At 32.9% G+C, this 18,022-nt stretch overlaps 1 protein-coding gene across 1 annotated transcript; it reads left to right on the plus strand.

Moving 5' to 3' along the window:
• The first annotated feature begins 10,575 nt into the window (after positions 1-10,575).
• Positions 10,576-12,050, plus strand: LOC134266414 (uncharacterized). The gene is made up of 3 exons (XM_062748660.1): positions 10,576-11,068; positions 11,165-11,303; positions 11,486-12,050. The coding sequence occupies exons 1-3, from the start codon at positions 10,576-10,578 to the stop codon at positions 12,048-12,050; spliced, it is 1,197 nt and encodes a 398-aa protein (XP_062604644.1).
• Positions 12,051-18,022: the final 5,972 nt, after the last annotated feature.

The raw sequence follows: 18,022 nt of genomic DNA on the forward strand, positions 1-18,022 counted from the left end.
TGTTCTGTTGAAAGTTAAGGGGTTTTATTGGAATGACAGCTGTTTGTTTATCTTCAACTATATATTCAGTAGCACCTGAATACATTTAGTTTAAAGGTAATATGAAAAATTTTAACATCATTGCATGATCTTAATTGTCATATGATATTCACAGGGGCCAGTGATGTACGATATTTGATTTAAGAGAAAAACTGTTTAATTTTTTGGTTTCATGATGTGATCAATCGATTGGCTTGCGTGATAATTTGCATAAACACCGAAGGCGCTTATGCATGAAATTATCACGCAAGTAAACCGATTGATCATTGTCATGAAGCAAAAACAACTAGTGCTAATTGTAACGGGGACCGTTACAGATGTTCCCCAAACGCTCCCCAACTCCCTTTTGGTGCCATATTCCCTGTAATCTCTATTAGATAAGAAATACTTTATGGAATTTAGACTTAATCAAGGTCTTCCAAGAAAAATACAAAATATATTTAAAAATAGGCATTGCATGCGTGTTCATGTGCGTAACGACCATATTATCTTGTCTACACTATCTCAAATTTTAATATACTTAATATCAAAGCATTTTATCCAAAAGTATTAAAAAATACACTCATTCGAGTGTATTTTTAATTTTACTCGTTTCACGCGCACGCACACGCAAGCACGTGCATAATGACTACACCTTATTGTAGGAGTCCCTTATATTTATCTATGTTCTAAATCCAATCCTGTTTGGTTGAAAAACAAGGGAGTTATAGCCATTTGAAGTTTCAGCCAATCAGATTACAGCACGCATGCATGCGCGCGATTTCATAAATTTTAACTTTATCGTATTGATCAATAGTCATACTATCACCCGTATCTACTAGTATATTTGTCTCTTTATTTCCAATTTTTCCAATAACAAAAATTCCATCATTTCCCCCGTTTATATCTCTCACTAAAATTTCTTTGGGAGTAGGATATCTAAATAAATGACTATATTTTAAAATTCGAAACATTTCGTCAAAAAACAAAGGAGATATAGCCATATAAAGTTTCAGCCAATCAGATTGCAGCACACGTGCATGCGCATGCTTTCATGAGAATTTGTATATATCATGCTGTACATCTTCATAATGTAGGACTATGTTTCAAATTTCAATAGATTATGACAAGAAACAAGAAAGATAGTGAGACTTTAGTTTCAGCCAATCAGAGCGAAGCGCACGTGCATGCGCGTGAGATCTTGCTATTTTGACCATGCCATCTTGTCTATATTACTAATGTATCCTTACATTATGAGTTTCAAAAAATTCATCAAGAAAAAGAAAAGTTACAGCAATATCCATTATATTGGTCATTTTTCGTGTTGCACTTGCGCGCTCTTGCGAGCACGTGCGCGGAAAATGACCTTCGTTCGGCAAATCTACATAACATGTCTACTGACCCTAAAAACATTTTACCTAAGTCGGATGTGTAGTTTACAAGATCACTCGTGGACAAAATTTTCCCAGGAAGAAGAAAAATAATAATAACTAGATACGATCTCGTTGCGAGCAACGAGTGGGTCTTCCGTTCGATTCATGATGAGATGAGATAAGATTTGGATTGAGATTTTCATTCTAAAGTAATGATTTTCCATAATCTATAAAAGACATTGAACATTAAAGACTTTAAAAAATGGCTTTTGGCCCCTCACGGCCCCTAATTTTAAGAATCAGCCCTTTTTATTCATATCATCTTAAAGCTCTAACGATTTTGATCACTTTTTGTTGAACAACTATTCAGAGATTCTTTTTCGTTTTCGAGTTATTTGCATGAGAAATATTTAGGGGCCAAGCCTTCAACTCCTTAATGGGGACGTTTGGCGAAAAATGATTAAGGGGCTTAAAGTCTTTTTTCGATAACTCTTTAATAGTCAATATTTTGTTATACATTACTGAAGCAAAAATGTTTATCTCAACAATCTACCACTAATAATTATGATTTTAATGTCATATAATACATGATTAGGGGCCAAAAGGGGCCAGAATGCTAAATCTTTGACGCTTTATATCTCGAAAGTGAGAACTATTTTGACAAGTAATATTGAACAAAAGATGTTCAAAATCATGTTCTGAACAATATGCAACCTTTCATTTTTCGCTCAAAGTCCCCATTAGGGAGTTGAAGGGTTGGCCCCTAAATATTTCTTTTACAAATAACTCGAAAACGAAAAAGAATCTCTGAATAGTTATTGAACACAAAGTGTTTAAAATCCTAAGAGCTTCAAGATGAAATCAGGAAAAAGGGGCTGGGCCCTCAAATTAGGGGCCAAAAGGGGCCAAAAGTCTTTTTTCGATAACTCTTTAACAGTCAATAATTTTTAATGCATTACTGAAGCAAAAATGTTTATTTCAACAATCTACAACTGTATATTATGATTTTAAAGTCGTACATTACATAATTAGGGTCCACAAGGGGCCAGAAGGTAAAATCTTTGACGCTTTGTATTTCAAAAATGAGAAATATTTTGATAAGTAATATTGAACAAAAGATGTTCAAAATCATGTTCTGAACAATATGCAGCCTTTCATTTTTCGCTAAACGTCCCCATTAGGGAGTTGAAGGGCTGGTCCCTTAATATTTCTTTTCCGAATAACTCGAAAACGAGAAAGAATCTCTGAATAGTTGTTGAACAAAAAGTGTTCATAATCCTGAGAGCTTTAAAATGTTATGAAGAAAAAAGGGCTGATCCCTAATATTAGGGGCCGTGAGGGGCCAAAAGTCGATTTTAGAAGTCTTTATTGTTCAATGTCTTTTTACAGAATATGGAAAATCATTACTTAAGAATGAAAATCTCAATCAAAATCTGATCTCATCTCATCAAGAATCGAACGGAAGACCCACTCGTTGCTCGCAACGAGATCGTATCTAGTTATTATTAAGGTCTTCCGTCTTCAGCGGAAGACCTTCTTGTTATTCTTAGGTTTCTTTTTCACTTTTATTATTATTATTCTTTTTTTTCTTCCGGTCAAAACCGGACGGAAGACCTTCTCGTTGCTTTGCAACGAGCTTTGCTCTAGTTATTATTCTTTTTTCTCCTTACCGATTTTGTGCAGAAGATTTCTCGAAGATGGCTCGATCGATTTGGTTCAAATTTTCGGTGTTGATGTGTTTCTATCTGAAGTTTGTACCGGCGCTTCGATTTCAAAAAAATCACTTCCGGTCGGAAGTTATCGCCCTTTGATCGAAATAAAGCGTCTTTTTTCTTGATTTCATCTTGAAGCTCTTAGGATTTTAAACACTTTGTGTTCAATAACTATTCAGAGATTCTTTTTCGTTTTCGAGTTATTTGTAAAAGAAATATTTAGGGGCCAACCCTTCAACTCCCTAATGGGGACTTTGAGCGAAAAATGAAAGGTTGCATATTGTTCAGAACATGATTTTGAACATCTTTTGTTCAATATTACTTGTCAAAATAGTTCTCACTTTCGAGATATAAAGCGTCAAAGATTTAGCATTGTGGCCCCTTTTGGCCCCTAATCGTGTATTATATGACATTAAAATCATAATATACAGTGGGAGATTGTTTAGATAAACATTTTTGCTTCAGTAATGTATATCAAAATATTGACTATTAAAGAGTTATCGAAAAAAGACTTTAAGCCCCTTTTGGCCCCTAATTTGAGTGCCCAGCCCCTTTTTCTTGATTTCATCTTGAAGCTCTTAGGATTTTAAACACTTTGTGTTCAATAACTATTCAGAGATTCTTTTTCGTTTTCGAGTTATTTGTAAAAGAAATATTTAGGGGCCAACCCTTCAACTCCCTAATGGGGACTTTGAGCGAAAAATGAAAGGTTGCATATTGTTCAGAACATGATTTTGAACATCTTTTGTTCAATATTACTTGTCAAAATAGTTCTCACTTTCGAGATATAAAGCGTCAAAGATTTAGCATTCTGGCCCCTTTTGGCCCCTAATCGTGTATTATATGACATTAAAATCATAATATACAGTGGTAGATTGTTTAGATAAACATTTTTGCTTCAGTAATGTATAACAAAATATTGACTATTAAAGAGTTATCGAAAAAAGACTTTAAGCCCCTTTTGGCCCCTAATTTGAGTGCCCAGCCCCTTTTTCTTGATTTCATCTTGAAGCTCTTAGGATTTTAAACACTTTGTGTTCAATAACTATTCAGAGATTCTTTTTCGTTTTCGAGTTATTTGTAAAAGAAATATTTAGGGGCCAACCCTTCAACTCCCTAATGGGGACTTTGAGCGAAAAATGAAAGGTTGCATATTGTTCAGAACATGATTTTGAACATCTTTTGTTCAATATTACTTGTCAAAATAGTTCTCACTTTCGAGATATAAAGCGTCAAAGATTTAGCATTCTGGCCCCTTTTGGCCCCTAATCGTGTATTATATGACATTAAAATCATAATATACAGTGGGAGATTGTTGAGATAAACATTTTTGCTTCAGTAATGTATATCAAAATATTGACTATTAAAGAGTTATCGAAAAAAGACTTTAAGCCCCTTTTGGCCCCTAATTTGAGTGCCCAGCCCCTTTTTCTTGATTTCATCTTGAAGCTCTTAGGATTTTAAACACTTTGTGTTCAATAACTATTCAGAGATTCTTTTTCGTTTTCGAGTTATTTGTAAAAGAAATATTTAGGGGCCAACCCTTCAACTCCCTAATGGGGACTTTGAGCGAAAAATGAAAGGTTGCATATTGTTCAGAACATGATTTTGAACATCTTTTGTTCAATATTACTTGTCAAAATAGTTCTCACTTTCGAGATATAAAGCGTCAAAGATTTAGCATTCTGGCCCCTTTTGGCCCCTAATCATGTATTATATGACATTAAAATCATAATTATTAGTGGTAGATTGTTGAGATAAACATTTTTGCTTCAGTAATGTATAACAAAATATTGACTATTAAAGAGTTATCGAAAAAAGACTTTAAGCCCCTTTTGACCCCTAATTTGAGTGCCCAGCCCCTTTTTCTTGATTTCATCTTGAAGCTCTTAGGATTTTAAACACTTTGTGTTCAATAACTATTCAGAGATTCTTTTTCGTTTTCGAGTTATTTGTAAAAGAAATATTTAGGGGCTAACCCTTCAACTCCTTAATAGGGACTTTGAGTGAAAAATGAAAGGTTGCATATTGTTCAGAACATGATTTTGAACATCTTTTGTGCAATATTACTTGTCAAAATATTTCTCACTTTCGAGATATAAAGCGTCAAAGATTTAGCATTGTGGCCCCTTTTGGCTCCTAATCGTGTATTATATGACATTAAAGTCATAATTATTAGTGGTAGATTGTTTAGATAAACATTTTTGCTTCAGTAATGTATATCAAAATATTGACTATTAAAGAGTTATCGAAAAAAGACTTTAAGCCCATTTTGGCCCCTAATTTGAGTGCCCAGCCCCTTTTTCTTGATTTCATCTTGAAGCTCTTAGGATTTTAAACACTTTGTGTTCAATAACTATTCAGAGATTCTTTTTCGTTTTCGAGTTATTTGTAAAAGAAATATTTAGGGGCCAACCCTTCAACTCCCTAATGGGGACGTTTAGCGAAAAAATGAAAGGTTGCATATTGTTCAGAACATGATTTTGAACATCTTTTGTTCAATATTACTTGTGAAATTATTTCTCACTTTCGAGATATAAAACGTCAAAGTTTTAGCATTGGGGCCCCTTGTCGCCCCTAATTATGTTATATATGACATTAAAATCATAATATACAGTTGTATATTGTTGAGATAAACATTTTTGCTTCAGTAATGTATATCAAATTATTGACTGTTAAAGAGTTATCGAAAAAAGACTTTAAGCCCCTTTTGGCCCCTAATTTGAGTGCCCAGCCCCTTTTTCTTGATTTCATCTTGAAGCTCTTAGGATTTTAAACACTTTGTGTTCAATAACTATTCAGAGATTCTTTTTCGTTTTCGAGTTATTTGTAAAAGAAATATTTAGGGGCCAACCCTTCAACTCCCTAATGGGGACTTTGAGCGAAAAATGAAAGGTTGCATATTGTTCAGAACATGATTTTGAACATCTTTTGTTCAATATTACTTGTCAAAATAGTTCTCACTTTCGAGATATAAAGCGTCAAAGATTTAGCATTGTGGCCCCTTTTGGCCCCTAATCGTGTATTATATGACATTAAAATCATAATATACAGTGGGAGATTGTTTAGATAAACATTTTTGCTTCAGTAATGTATAACAAAATATTGACTATTAAAGAGTTATCGAAAAAAGACTTTAAGCCCTTTTTGGCCCCTAATTTGAGTGCCCAGCCCCTTTTTCTTGATTTCATCTTGAAGCTCTTAGGATTTTAAACACTTTGTGTTCAATAACTATTCAGAGATTCTTTTTCGTTTTCGAGTTATTTGTAAAAGAAATATTTAGGGGCCAACCCTTCAACTCCCTAATGGGGACTTTGAGCGAAAAATGAAAGGTTGCATATTGTTCAGAACATGATTTTGAACATCTTTTGTTCAATATTACTTGTCAAAATAGTTCTCACTTTCGAGATATAAAGCGTCAAAGATTTAGCATTGTGGCCCCTTTTGGCCCCTAATCGTGTATTATATGACATTAAAATCATAATATACAGTGGGATATTGTTGAGATAAACATTTTTGCTTCAGTAAGGTATAACAAAATATTGACTATTAAAGAGTTATCGAAAAAAGACTTTAAGCCCCTTTTGACCCCTAATTTGAGTGCCCAGCCCCTTTTTCTTGATTTCATCTTGAAGCTCTTAGGATTTTAAACACTTTGTGTTCAATAACTATTCAGAGATTCTTTTTCGTTTTCGAGTTATTTGTAAAAGAAATATTTAGGGGCTAACCCTTCAACTCCTTAATAGGGACTTTGAGTGAAAAATGAAAGTTTGCATATTGTTCAGAACATGATTTTGAACATCTTTTGTGCAATATTACTTGTCAAAATATTTCTCACTTTCGAGATATAAAGCGTCAAAGATTTAGCATTGTGGCCCCTTTTGGCTCCTAATCGTGTATTATATGACATTAAAGTCATAATTATTAGTGGTAGATCGTTTAGATAAACATTTTTGCTTCAGTAATGTATAACAAAATATTGACTATTAAAGAGTTATCGAAAAAAGACTTTAAGCCCCTTTTGGCCCCTAATTTGAGTGCCCAGCCCCTTTTTCTTGATTTCATCTTGAAGCTCTTAGGATTTTAAACACTTTGTGTTCAATAACTATTCAGAGATTCTTTTTCGTTTTCGAGTTATTTGTAAAAGAAATATTTAGGGGCCAACCCTTCAACTCCCTAATGGGGACTTTGAGCGAAAAATGAAAGGTTGCATATTGTTCAGAACATGATTTTGAACATCTTTTGTTCAATATTACTTGTCAAAATAGTTCTCACTTTCGAGATATAAAGCGTCAAAGATTTAGCATTGTGGCCCCTTTTGGCCCCTAATCGTGTATTATATGACATTAAAATCATAATATACAGTGGGAGATTGTTGAGATAAACATTTTTGCTTCAGTAATGTATATCAAAATATTGACTATTAAAGAGTTATCGAAAAAAGACTTTAAGCCCCTTTTGGCCCCTAATTTGAGTGCCCAGCCCCTTTTTCTTGATTTCATCTTGAAGCTCTTAGGATTTTAAACACTTTGTGTTCAATAACTATTCAGAGATTCTTTTTCGTTTTCGAGTTATTTGTAAAAGAAATATTTAGGGGCCAACCCTTCAACTCCCTAATGGGGACTTTGAGCGAAAAATGAAAGGTTGCATATTGTTCAGAACATGATTTTGAACATCTTTTGTTCAATATTACTTGTCAAAATAGTTCTCACTTTCGAGATATAAAGCATCAAAGATTTAGCATTGTGGCCCCTTTTGGCCCCTAATCATGTATTATATGACATTAAAATCATAATTATTAGTGGTAGATTGTTGAGATAAACATTTTTGCTTCAGTAATGTATAACAAAATATTGACTATTAAAGAGTTATCGAAAAAAGACTTTAAGCCCCTTTTGACCCCTAATTTGAGTGCCCAGCCCCTTTTTCTTGATTTCATCTTGAAGCTCTTAGGATTTTAAACACTTTGTGTTCAATAACTATTCAGAGATTCTTTTTCGTTTTCGAGTTATTTGTAAAAGAAATATTTAGGGGCTAACCCTTCAACTCCTTAATAGGGACTTTGAGTGAAAAATGAAAGGTTACATATTGTTCAGAACATGATTTTGAACATCTTTTGTGCAATATTACTTGTCAAAATATTTCTCACTTTCGAGATATAAAGCGTCAAAGATTTAGCATTGTGGCCCCTTTTGGCCCCTAATCGTGTATTATATGACATTAAAGTCATAATTATTAGTGGGAGATTGTTTAGATAAACATTTTTGCTTCAGTAATGTATATCAAAATATTGACTATTAAAGAGTTATCGAAAAAAGACTTTAAGCCCCTTTTGGCCCCTAATTTGAGTGCCCAGCCCCTTTTTCTTGATTTCATCTTGAAGCTCTTAGGATTTTAAACACTTTGTGTTCAATAACTATTCAGAGATTCTTTTTCGTTTTCGAGTTATTTGTAAAAGAAATATTTAGGGGCCAACCCTTCAACTCCCTAATGGGGACTTTGAGCGAAAAATGAAAGGTTGCATATTGTTCAGAACATGATTTTGAACATCTTTTGTTCAATATTACTTGTCAAAATAGTTCTCACTTTCGAGATATAAAGCGTCAAAGATTTAGCATTGTGGCCCCTTTTGGCCCCTAATCGTGTATTATATGACATTAAAATCATAATATACAGTGGGAGATTGTTGAGATAAACATTTTTGCTTCAGTAATTTATATCAAAATATTGACTATTAAAGAGTTATCGAAAAAAGACTTTAAGCCCCTTTTGGCCCCTAATTTGAGTGCCCAGCCCCTTTTTCTTGATTTCATCTTGAAGCTCTTAGGATTTTAAACACTTTGTGTTCAATAACTATTCAGAGATTCTTTTTCGTTTTCGAGTTATTTGTAAAAGAAATATTTAGGGGCCAACCCTTCAACTCCCTAATGGGGACTTTGAGCGAAAAATGAAAGGTTGCATATTGTTCAGAACATGATTTTGAACATCTTTTGTTCAATATTACTTGTCAAAATAGTTCTCACTTTCGAGATATAAAGCGTCAAAGATTTAGCATTCTGGCCCCTTGTGGCCCCTAATCATGCCTTATACGACATTAAAATCATAATATACAGTTGTAGATTGTTTAGATAAACATTTTTGCTTCAGTAATGCATAACAAAAAATTGACTGTTAAAGAGTTATCGAAAAAAGACTTTAAGCCCCTTTTGGCCCTTAATGTGATGACTCAGCACTTTTTTCTTGATATCATTTTATAGATCTTGTCATTTTGCACAAATTTTGTTCAATATGTTTTAACAAAATAATTATACTTTAAAAGATATGATGCAAAATGTCTTTAAAAATCCGTCATGATTCGTGTCCTAAATTTTGACCCCTACCGAGCTTCCATACTAGGTACTTCCGGAAAATATCCTGACCCAGGTGCACCATGGCAACATGTCCTCTATTATCACTGAAAATTTCAGCGCTCTAGCTTAAGCCATTATTGAGTTCTATCACAGACACGGAGGTCGTTTGAATTTTAAGAAAAGGGCGATAACTCTAGACCGGAAGTGATTTTCAAAAAATCCTTCAGCCGGAATTAACTTCAGATAATTCTACACCAACCCTGAAAATTTGAAACAAATCGATCCAAAGATCTCTGAGGAATCGTCGGCACAAAATTTGTGCAGAAAAAAAGAATAATAATAATAAGAAAATTGAAAAAGAAACATAAGAATAATAGAAGGGTCTTCCGCTGAAGACGGAAGACCCTAATAATAATAAAGGTAAAAAAGAAACCGAAGAATAATAGAAGGGTCTTCCGCTGAAGACGGAAGACCCTAATAATAATAAGAAACAGAGTAAAAACAATATGTTCCCCAACTTCGTTTGGGGAACATAAATATGATAGTTATTCCCTATATTTATATGTTCTTGATTCCGAATTCACGTGCTTCTGTCTCCATTTGTCCGCCCTGCATGTTATTTTTTTAACCACGCCTTTTGATGTACCTGTAGATGTATGTAGAAATAAAGTATTTTTACTAATTGTAGTTTTATTTAGGACAAGAAATTTTAAAATGTAAATATTTCACAGACTGCGTTTTATTGTAAACAGTGCGCTAATTTATTTACACGTATCAATTATTGTATCTGTTTGTTTAATTTTTTTTTATTTCATTCTACTTTTATATTTTAAAATATTTTTTTGTCTTCAGAGAACTTTGTACATGCCTGTTAATTCAAACTGAATGAAAAGAAATTATTGATAAAAAGAGGAAATTACCGGGAAAAGATAAGTGCTAAAAAACAATTCTCCTTTCAGGCTTATTCTCTCTCGTTGTCAAACATCTCTTCCTTTTTTATCTTTAGTGATAACATTAAAATATAGTACGTTGCGGATCCATGAGTTGATATCAGTTCAAATTGTACATTGCACTTTACAAACAACTTAACCTAGATTAAATCGACATTTAGTTAAAAAAAACATGGCAGCCAGTAAACCACAATATCCACTGGGCTCTCCTAAAGAGCATATTAAAATGTGCAAAACCCACGATTTACCTATTGATGTTATATGTGAGGATTGTGATGAATTTATTTGTGGAAAGTGTGCCAAGGCAGATCATAAAGAACATGAATGGAGCACTATACCCACGGCAGCCAGCCAAAGGAGAAGAGGTCTGCTTAACTTTCTAAGAAAGATCAGAAAAGAGGATCTGCCTGGGATTGATGAGAAGATGTGCAAGGTGTCAAAAAAGATAACAGAAAATAAAGAATTGTGTGACTCTGATATCAAAAAGGTTCAGAGCCATATTGATGAGATAATAACCAGGTTATTAGATATGACGAAACGAAATGTACAAAGATTGAAAGACAATTTGAAGGCTAACAATGATAAGCTAGAAAGTGTGAAATCTGAATTGGACAAAGAGAAGAAAAAAATTGCGGAGTCAGTTGAGTTCATGGAGGATAACAAGAGTACCATGTCAGATTAAGGCCTGATTGACAACCACAGAGAAATGACACAACTGCTGTATGGCCTAAATGTTGATATAAATGACTGTAAACTTTCAGTAAGATACAATAGAGGAAAAATCAGTGATGTGGTGCTGGGAAGTTTGATTGGAAAAACACTGGATTTAGATTATAACAACTTGACTGAAACAAGCTCATTCAAGAAAGGAGAACAACGAATATTTTTGTTGCGGGCATTGTGTGAAAATCAGTGTTTTATAAGACAACACGAGTCACCTTATACTGAACAAGTAAGCAAAGAAGGTGATACAAAACATCAATGTAAAATAAAGATGTTCGATCTATGTGTGACAGACACTGGTGATGTTTATTTTACTCTCCTTAATAATTGCTATACCATCAACTGTCTGTCACTATCAGGATCTGTCTCTACAGTCGTCAGAACAGAGCCACTGACACCAGTAGGAATCAGTCAGTGGACGGTGGACTACTGGTCACATTGAGAGACAACGAATCAGATCTTTTCAAATTAGAGTCACACAGCAGACGTCTGGTGAGACACATCACAGTGACAGGTGACGTCATCCATGAGTATGGGTACCAAGAGGACGGTCAAACCAGACTGTTTACATGTCCAGCCAGAGTCACACAGAACAGTAACAGTGATATCTGTGTTGTGAACCGTACAAGTCTCACTACAGGTGAACTAGTGATTGTGTCTGTCTCTGGTCGTATGAAGTCAGTCTACCGTGGACAGAACATGACAAAGAACTTCTTTCCAACTGATGTAGTGTGTGACTCACTCTGTAACATCCTTGTTACCGACAGAGCTAGTAAAAATATCCATCTGCTGAGTCCTGTCGGGGAGTTCTTGAAGTTCTTGCTATCAGGGAGAGAAGTGAACGGTCCAGCCAGATTATCTCTGTACAAGTCTACACTGTGGGTGGGATATTATGATGGACTTGTCAAAGTATTTCAGTATTAGAGTATATAAGTATAAAATGTGTTATATATGTGGCGTGATTAAAAATTTTCTCATTATATATTACAAAAATTTATTCTTTAAATCATTTTCAATCTACTTCAAACTTATTTGTGGATTGTTCTTTTCGGTTGTTGTCATTTAAAGTTTAAGTTAATAATATTTTAACTGAAATAACTCGTAAGCTTTTCACTTGAATTCTAGTTGCATCACTGTAATTGATAAGAAAATTTTTTCCATGAATTGGTGTACGGTTTATGGATTCGTATTTTTAGATAGTGACTTATAATAATAATCCAGGCCAGCAAAAGATAAACTAAGTCTGTCCAGGTTACGAAGATATTGCAAATAAATTGAAATTATACAAAATAACTAAATAGTATCCTCTTTATATAACAAAAGCATAAGGTTATAGATAATGTATTTATAATATAAACATTACTGTACAAAATATACAATTGTATAAATAAATCAAGTTATCAAGCAGTTTAGGAATAGTCTGGCTTGGTTTTGGAATTCAATTTAACAATAATATTGATAGAAAGTCTAATTTTGCAAGGAATAGCTTAAATCACTCCAAAGTGATCCTTAACTACAATTAAGTCTTGGAGAGTAACATAACATAAAATAGGACAGTTTACTCAAGAGTCAAGTAAGATCAACTTGTAATACACCTTTTTAAAAATAATTTACGTCTGCATTGATGCATATGTCCTTTCTATACACACACCATCACCATTCCAGTCAGCCAAATTATATAACGTCAAACTAAATGCAACAAGACCTGTTTGTAAGATATAAACTATTACACACATTATATCTAACAACAGAAAAAGGGGCATTAATTTAGGGTTTGGACATATTAATTTGAATAAATATATGAAGTGGGATCGGGCGCAAGTTATAAATACTTGATTCATCATCATGATAGCTCATCAATTTCACACAAAAAATTAAATAGATTTGTCCAACAGTTAAAAATTAACCCAACTAATTACAACATGGAAATATAGACTGCTGTGCTGTGTGATACACAATGAACCATAAGAAAAATATAAATCAATTAAACCTACCAGAATGTTGACTATATGTGCATTTTAACAGCACTGAGTGAAGTTTCCCAACAGAATAAAGAATGAACGTCAAAATTAAAAAAAATCTTATAAAATGTTTTACCTGGCCTTATTGTAACAAGAGCCCCAGGGGTCACATCGCTCACCTGAGCACTTGCTAGAAAAAAGACAAAATCAGTATTGTTTTTAAAAGTTTAAATGTATAAGTGCTCCGACCTATCCCTAAAAGTGGAAAGGGTATGATTAAAAAAATGAAATTACAATAAGCATGCATTTTAGTATACATATTTTTTGACAACTGACTTCTTTTTCCCTACAAGTTTGAGCTTTTGTTGTGGCCCTTCTCTATCCCCCCTCTCTACCCTGGGTCATGATTTGAACAAAACTTGAATCTACACCACATGAGGATCGATGCTTCCATGTTAAAAAAAACAATCATAACTTTTCTGTTTTGATAAGACGATTTTTCCTATATCCTCCAAGGAGGATGCTTCAAAATAAATATGACTATTCATGTTGACTTTGTTGAAAAGAGAAGTTTTAAATAGTGTTGGCAACGAGTACCCGGTTAACCGGTTAACCGTCGAACGATGCGAGTATCGGTTAGTAAAGCTGGTATTCGGTTACTCGGATAAAAATACATTTTTTATAGTAAATACGTATAAAATAATTTTTTTGTTATTTTTAAATGTATATTGACATATTTCCCCTATTTAATTACCGTTAGGCTTGCTCTAGTGGTTCACGAATAGGATGGATTTGTTTTGATTAGTTTAATTAATGACTTTAATTGCCAGGGGGTACACGTTTTGAAGACCTGAGTTATAATTACCTCATTTAGACCTGTGTTAGTCAGAGGAACATACTTTAATTAGATGCCGCCGCAAACTTCTAAAGCGTGGAAATATAGAATGTGTCAGATGCAATTTATGTGATTCGGATTTGTCGTATACGGATGAAACTATAAATATGCTAAATCACACAAGATTGAAAAATAATTCGATAATCAATGACTTGCATGAAACTCAACAAATACAAGCAGTAATTGCAAAGTGCTATAGGGTATTTTAATTTTCCTCGATCGCAACATATATCTTCTTCAGGTGTCGATAAAATTATTTCTTAAACAAAAACAAATTCCCCGTTTCAAGTGACATTTAAAATCAAAATTCTTAGAAGATATTGTGTTTTTGGAGTTTGTATTTGTAAATAAAGTTCATATATGTAACATTTATTATTTATTTCTATCAATATGTAAAATGACGAGATTAATAATAAATACAGAACCTATAACAAAAAATCATCCGAGTAACCGGGTACTCGATCGGAAGATTAAGCGAGTAACCGGTTACTAAAAATCGTCCGATTTGCCAACACTAGTTTTAAAGATTTTCCCTATACATTCTTATGTAATACTTTGATCGTCCACTGTGGCCCTACCATACCCCCAAGGGTTATGATTTTAACAAACTTGAATATACACCACAGCAGATGCTTGCATATAAATATGACAATCATGGCTTTGCTGTTCTTTGGAAGATAATTTTTGAACATTTTTGTGCGCCCGAATCGATAGATTCGGGGCGTATATTGTTTTTGTTCTGTCTATCTGTTTATCTGATTGTTTGTTTGTCTGTCTTTTGTCAACTTTAACTTCGTCATAACGTTTGAACTGTGAGAGACTTCGACTCCTGATACCCGGTAATTAACCCCATTAATCCCCCAGGATAAAGATGTATAGCTGAAATATTACTGCACTTTTACAAATTAGCCCCTATCTTATTTTATGTAAAATTTTAAAAAGGCCGCTTGAAGATGACGATATATTAGACGGATGAACGGGGATAACAACAAAATACTAGTATACGTCTCCGGTCAGCCTTTCTACCTTTGCTGTTTGCAACAATTTTAAGACTGGGCATTTATAGAAAGGCTATTGTTTTAATTTTTTCAAAGACACATTGGGGCAAATGCATGATTTTTTTAAAATAATAGTTTTGAGCCTTGTTTTATGCCTAGTTGACAATTTATATTCTTTAACGGCTCTATATATGGGTTTGTTTACTGTTCGTTTATATCTTCTCGATCAACTATTCAGTGACACATGAATACAATTAGTTTAAAGGTTATTAAAAATGAATTGTAGAATTCTATATTCTTGTCAAATGACATCAGTTTAAATTGTTCTATGAACTTCAAAGTTTCCTTATAATACGTTATAGACATTCTACAAATATGGCAGCCAGTATACCAAAATATCCACTGGGCTCTTCTCAAGAGCATATTGAAATGTGTAAAATCCATGATTTACCTATTGATGTTATATGTGAGGATTGTGATGAATTTATTTCTGGAAAATGCGCAAAAACAGACCATAGAGATCACGAATGGAGCACTATACCCACGGCAGCCACCCAAAGGAGAAGAGGATTGATAAGACTTCTGAGGAAGATCAAGGAAGAGGATCCCCTAACAAAAAAATACTATAGTAAACTATAGTTAACTATAGTTTACTATAGTTAACTATAGTAAATCAAAGTACCAAAATTTTCACCATAGTAAATCAAAGTTCCAAAGTTTTGACAGTAGTAAATCAAAGTTCCAAAGTTTTCACCATAGTTAATCAAAGTTCCAAAGTTTTAACCATAGTAAATCGAATTTCCAAAGTTTTGACTATAGTAAATAAAAGTTTCCATGTTTTCACCATAGTAAATCAAAGCTCCAAAGTTTTTACTATAGTAAATCAAAATTCCAAAGTTTTTACCATAGTAAATCAAAGTTCCAAAGTATTTACCATAGTAAATCAAAGTTCCAAAGTTTTTCTCCATTACAAATCAAAGTTCCAAAGTTTATATCAAAGTATTAAAGTTTTTTTATGTTTTTAATAAGTTTTTTTAAATTATTAATCGGTTTAAAAGGTGATGATTTTGGTTTGTTTGGGCTGATTTTTGTTGTTCATCTCAATTTTGATATGCAAAGTAATTTATTTAAATGCATTATTTACATGTTGACTGATGTTAAAAAAGCAAATATTTTGATTCTAAATGATGGATTTTTTTATCTTATAATAATTTTTTCTCCATAGATAATGATAAATATTGCTTATTTATCGGTGCAAGGACAATTTATTCATTAGAAGTCATTTCTTGTACTTTGTTCTTTTAGGGGACGATTCGGGTTTTTAGATCGTTCATCGAAGCTGTAATAAATCTTATTCTTGACATTTCATAAAATGTACAAAATGAGAATCAAAACCATAATTCCACGGGTTTTATAGTACTTAATCAAAGTTCCAAAGTTTTCACTATAGTAAATCAAAGTTCCAAAGTTTTTACTATAGTAAATCAAAGTTCCAAAGTTTTCACCATAGTAAATCAAAGTTCCAAAGTTTTCACCATAGTAAATCAAAGTTCCAAAGTTTTCACCATAGTAAATCAAAGTTCCAAAGTTTTAACTTTGGTACTATAGTTAACTACAGTAAACTATAGTTAACTATAGTTTACTATAGTATTTTTTTGTTAGGGTCTGCCTGGGATGAATGAGAAAATAGAGAAGATTCCACAGCAGATCACAGAAAATAAAGACCTGTGTGATGCTGAGATTAAAAACTCCTGAAGCATGTTGATGAGATAATGGCCAAGTTATCAGAAATCAAGAAACGAAATGAAAAAAGATTGAAAGAGAATTTGGAGGAAAAAAAAATAAAAAGTTGAACGGTTTGAAATCTGAGCTAAACAAAAAGAAGAAAGAAATTGAAGAGATGGTAGAGTTTATGAAGGAAAACAAGAATAATATGTCAGATTTCGGCTTGATCGACAACCACAGAGAACTGTTGATATAGAGGAATATAAACATTCAGTGAAATACAGTAAAGGTGAAATCAGTGATTATGTAATAGAGAAATTAATAGGAAAAACTCAGGACTTGAAAGGTATCATTTTGACCGAAACAAGTTCTTTCAAATGACACCAAGATCAATGACCTTATATGACAGATGAAAACTATACTTAACGAATTGTAAACTGTAGTTCAAGATTTGTAAACTATAGTTAACTATGGCACGCCAAATTCACAAAAATGAGCAAATCATAGTTTCACAATCGGTAAACTAGGTTTATCGGTTGTAAACTATAGTTTACGGACTGTAAACTATAGTGAACAACGTTAATCTATATTTTACATCTGTAAACTATAGTTAACGTGATAATCTATGTTTCACAACCGTAAACTATACTGAACGCAGAAAACTATCATTTGCGATTGCAAAACATAGATTATCTGATAAATACAGTTTCACGATTTGTAAACTATAGTTTACAAACCGTTAACTATAGTTAACGATCTGATAAATATAGTTTCACGATTTGTTGAACTATGATTAACAACTCTTAACTATAGTTTACGATTGTAAACTATAGTTTACAAACGTGAATCTATGTTTATCAACAAAATCTATTGTTAACGCTTATTACAGACAGATAAATTAGATTATCATTCGTAAACTATAGTTAACAACCGTTAAATATAGTTTTACAGATGAAAGCTATACTTAACGAATCGTTAATTATAGTTTACGGTTTGTAAACTATAGTTTACAGTCGATAAACATAGTTTATCAATTGTGAAACTAGGTTTTTCTCATTTTTGTGAATTTGGCGTGCCATAGTTAACAGTCGATAAACCTAGTTTATCAATTGTGAAACTAGGTTTAGCATGCCAAATTCACAAAAAATGGGCTAATCATAGTTTTTCATCGATAAACTAGGTTTATTGGTTGTAAACTATAGTTTACGGATTGTTAACTATAGTTAACAACGTTAATCTATATTTTACATTTGTAAACCATAGTTAACGCGATAATCTATGTTTCACAACCATAAATTATACTTAACACCAAAAACA

Source organism: Saccostrea cucullata, unplaced genomic scaffold (genome assembly GCF_032062105.1).
Source record: "Saccostrea cucullata isolate Sc308-1 unplaced genomic scaffold, CSIRO_AGI_Scuc_v1 ctg1069, whole genome shotgun sequence".
Classification (NCBI taxonomy): domain Eukaryota; kingdom Metazoa; phylum Mollusca; class Bivalvia; order Ostreida; family Ostreidae; genus Saccostrea; species Saccostrea cuccullata.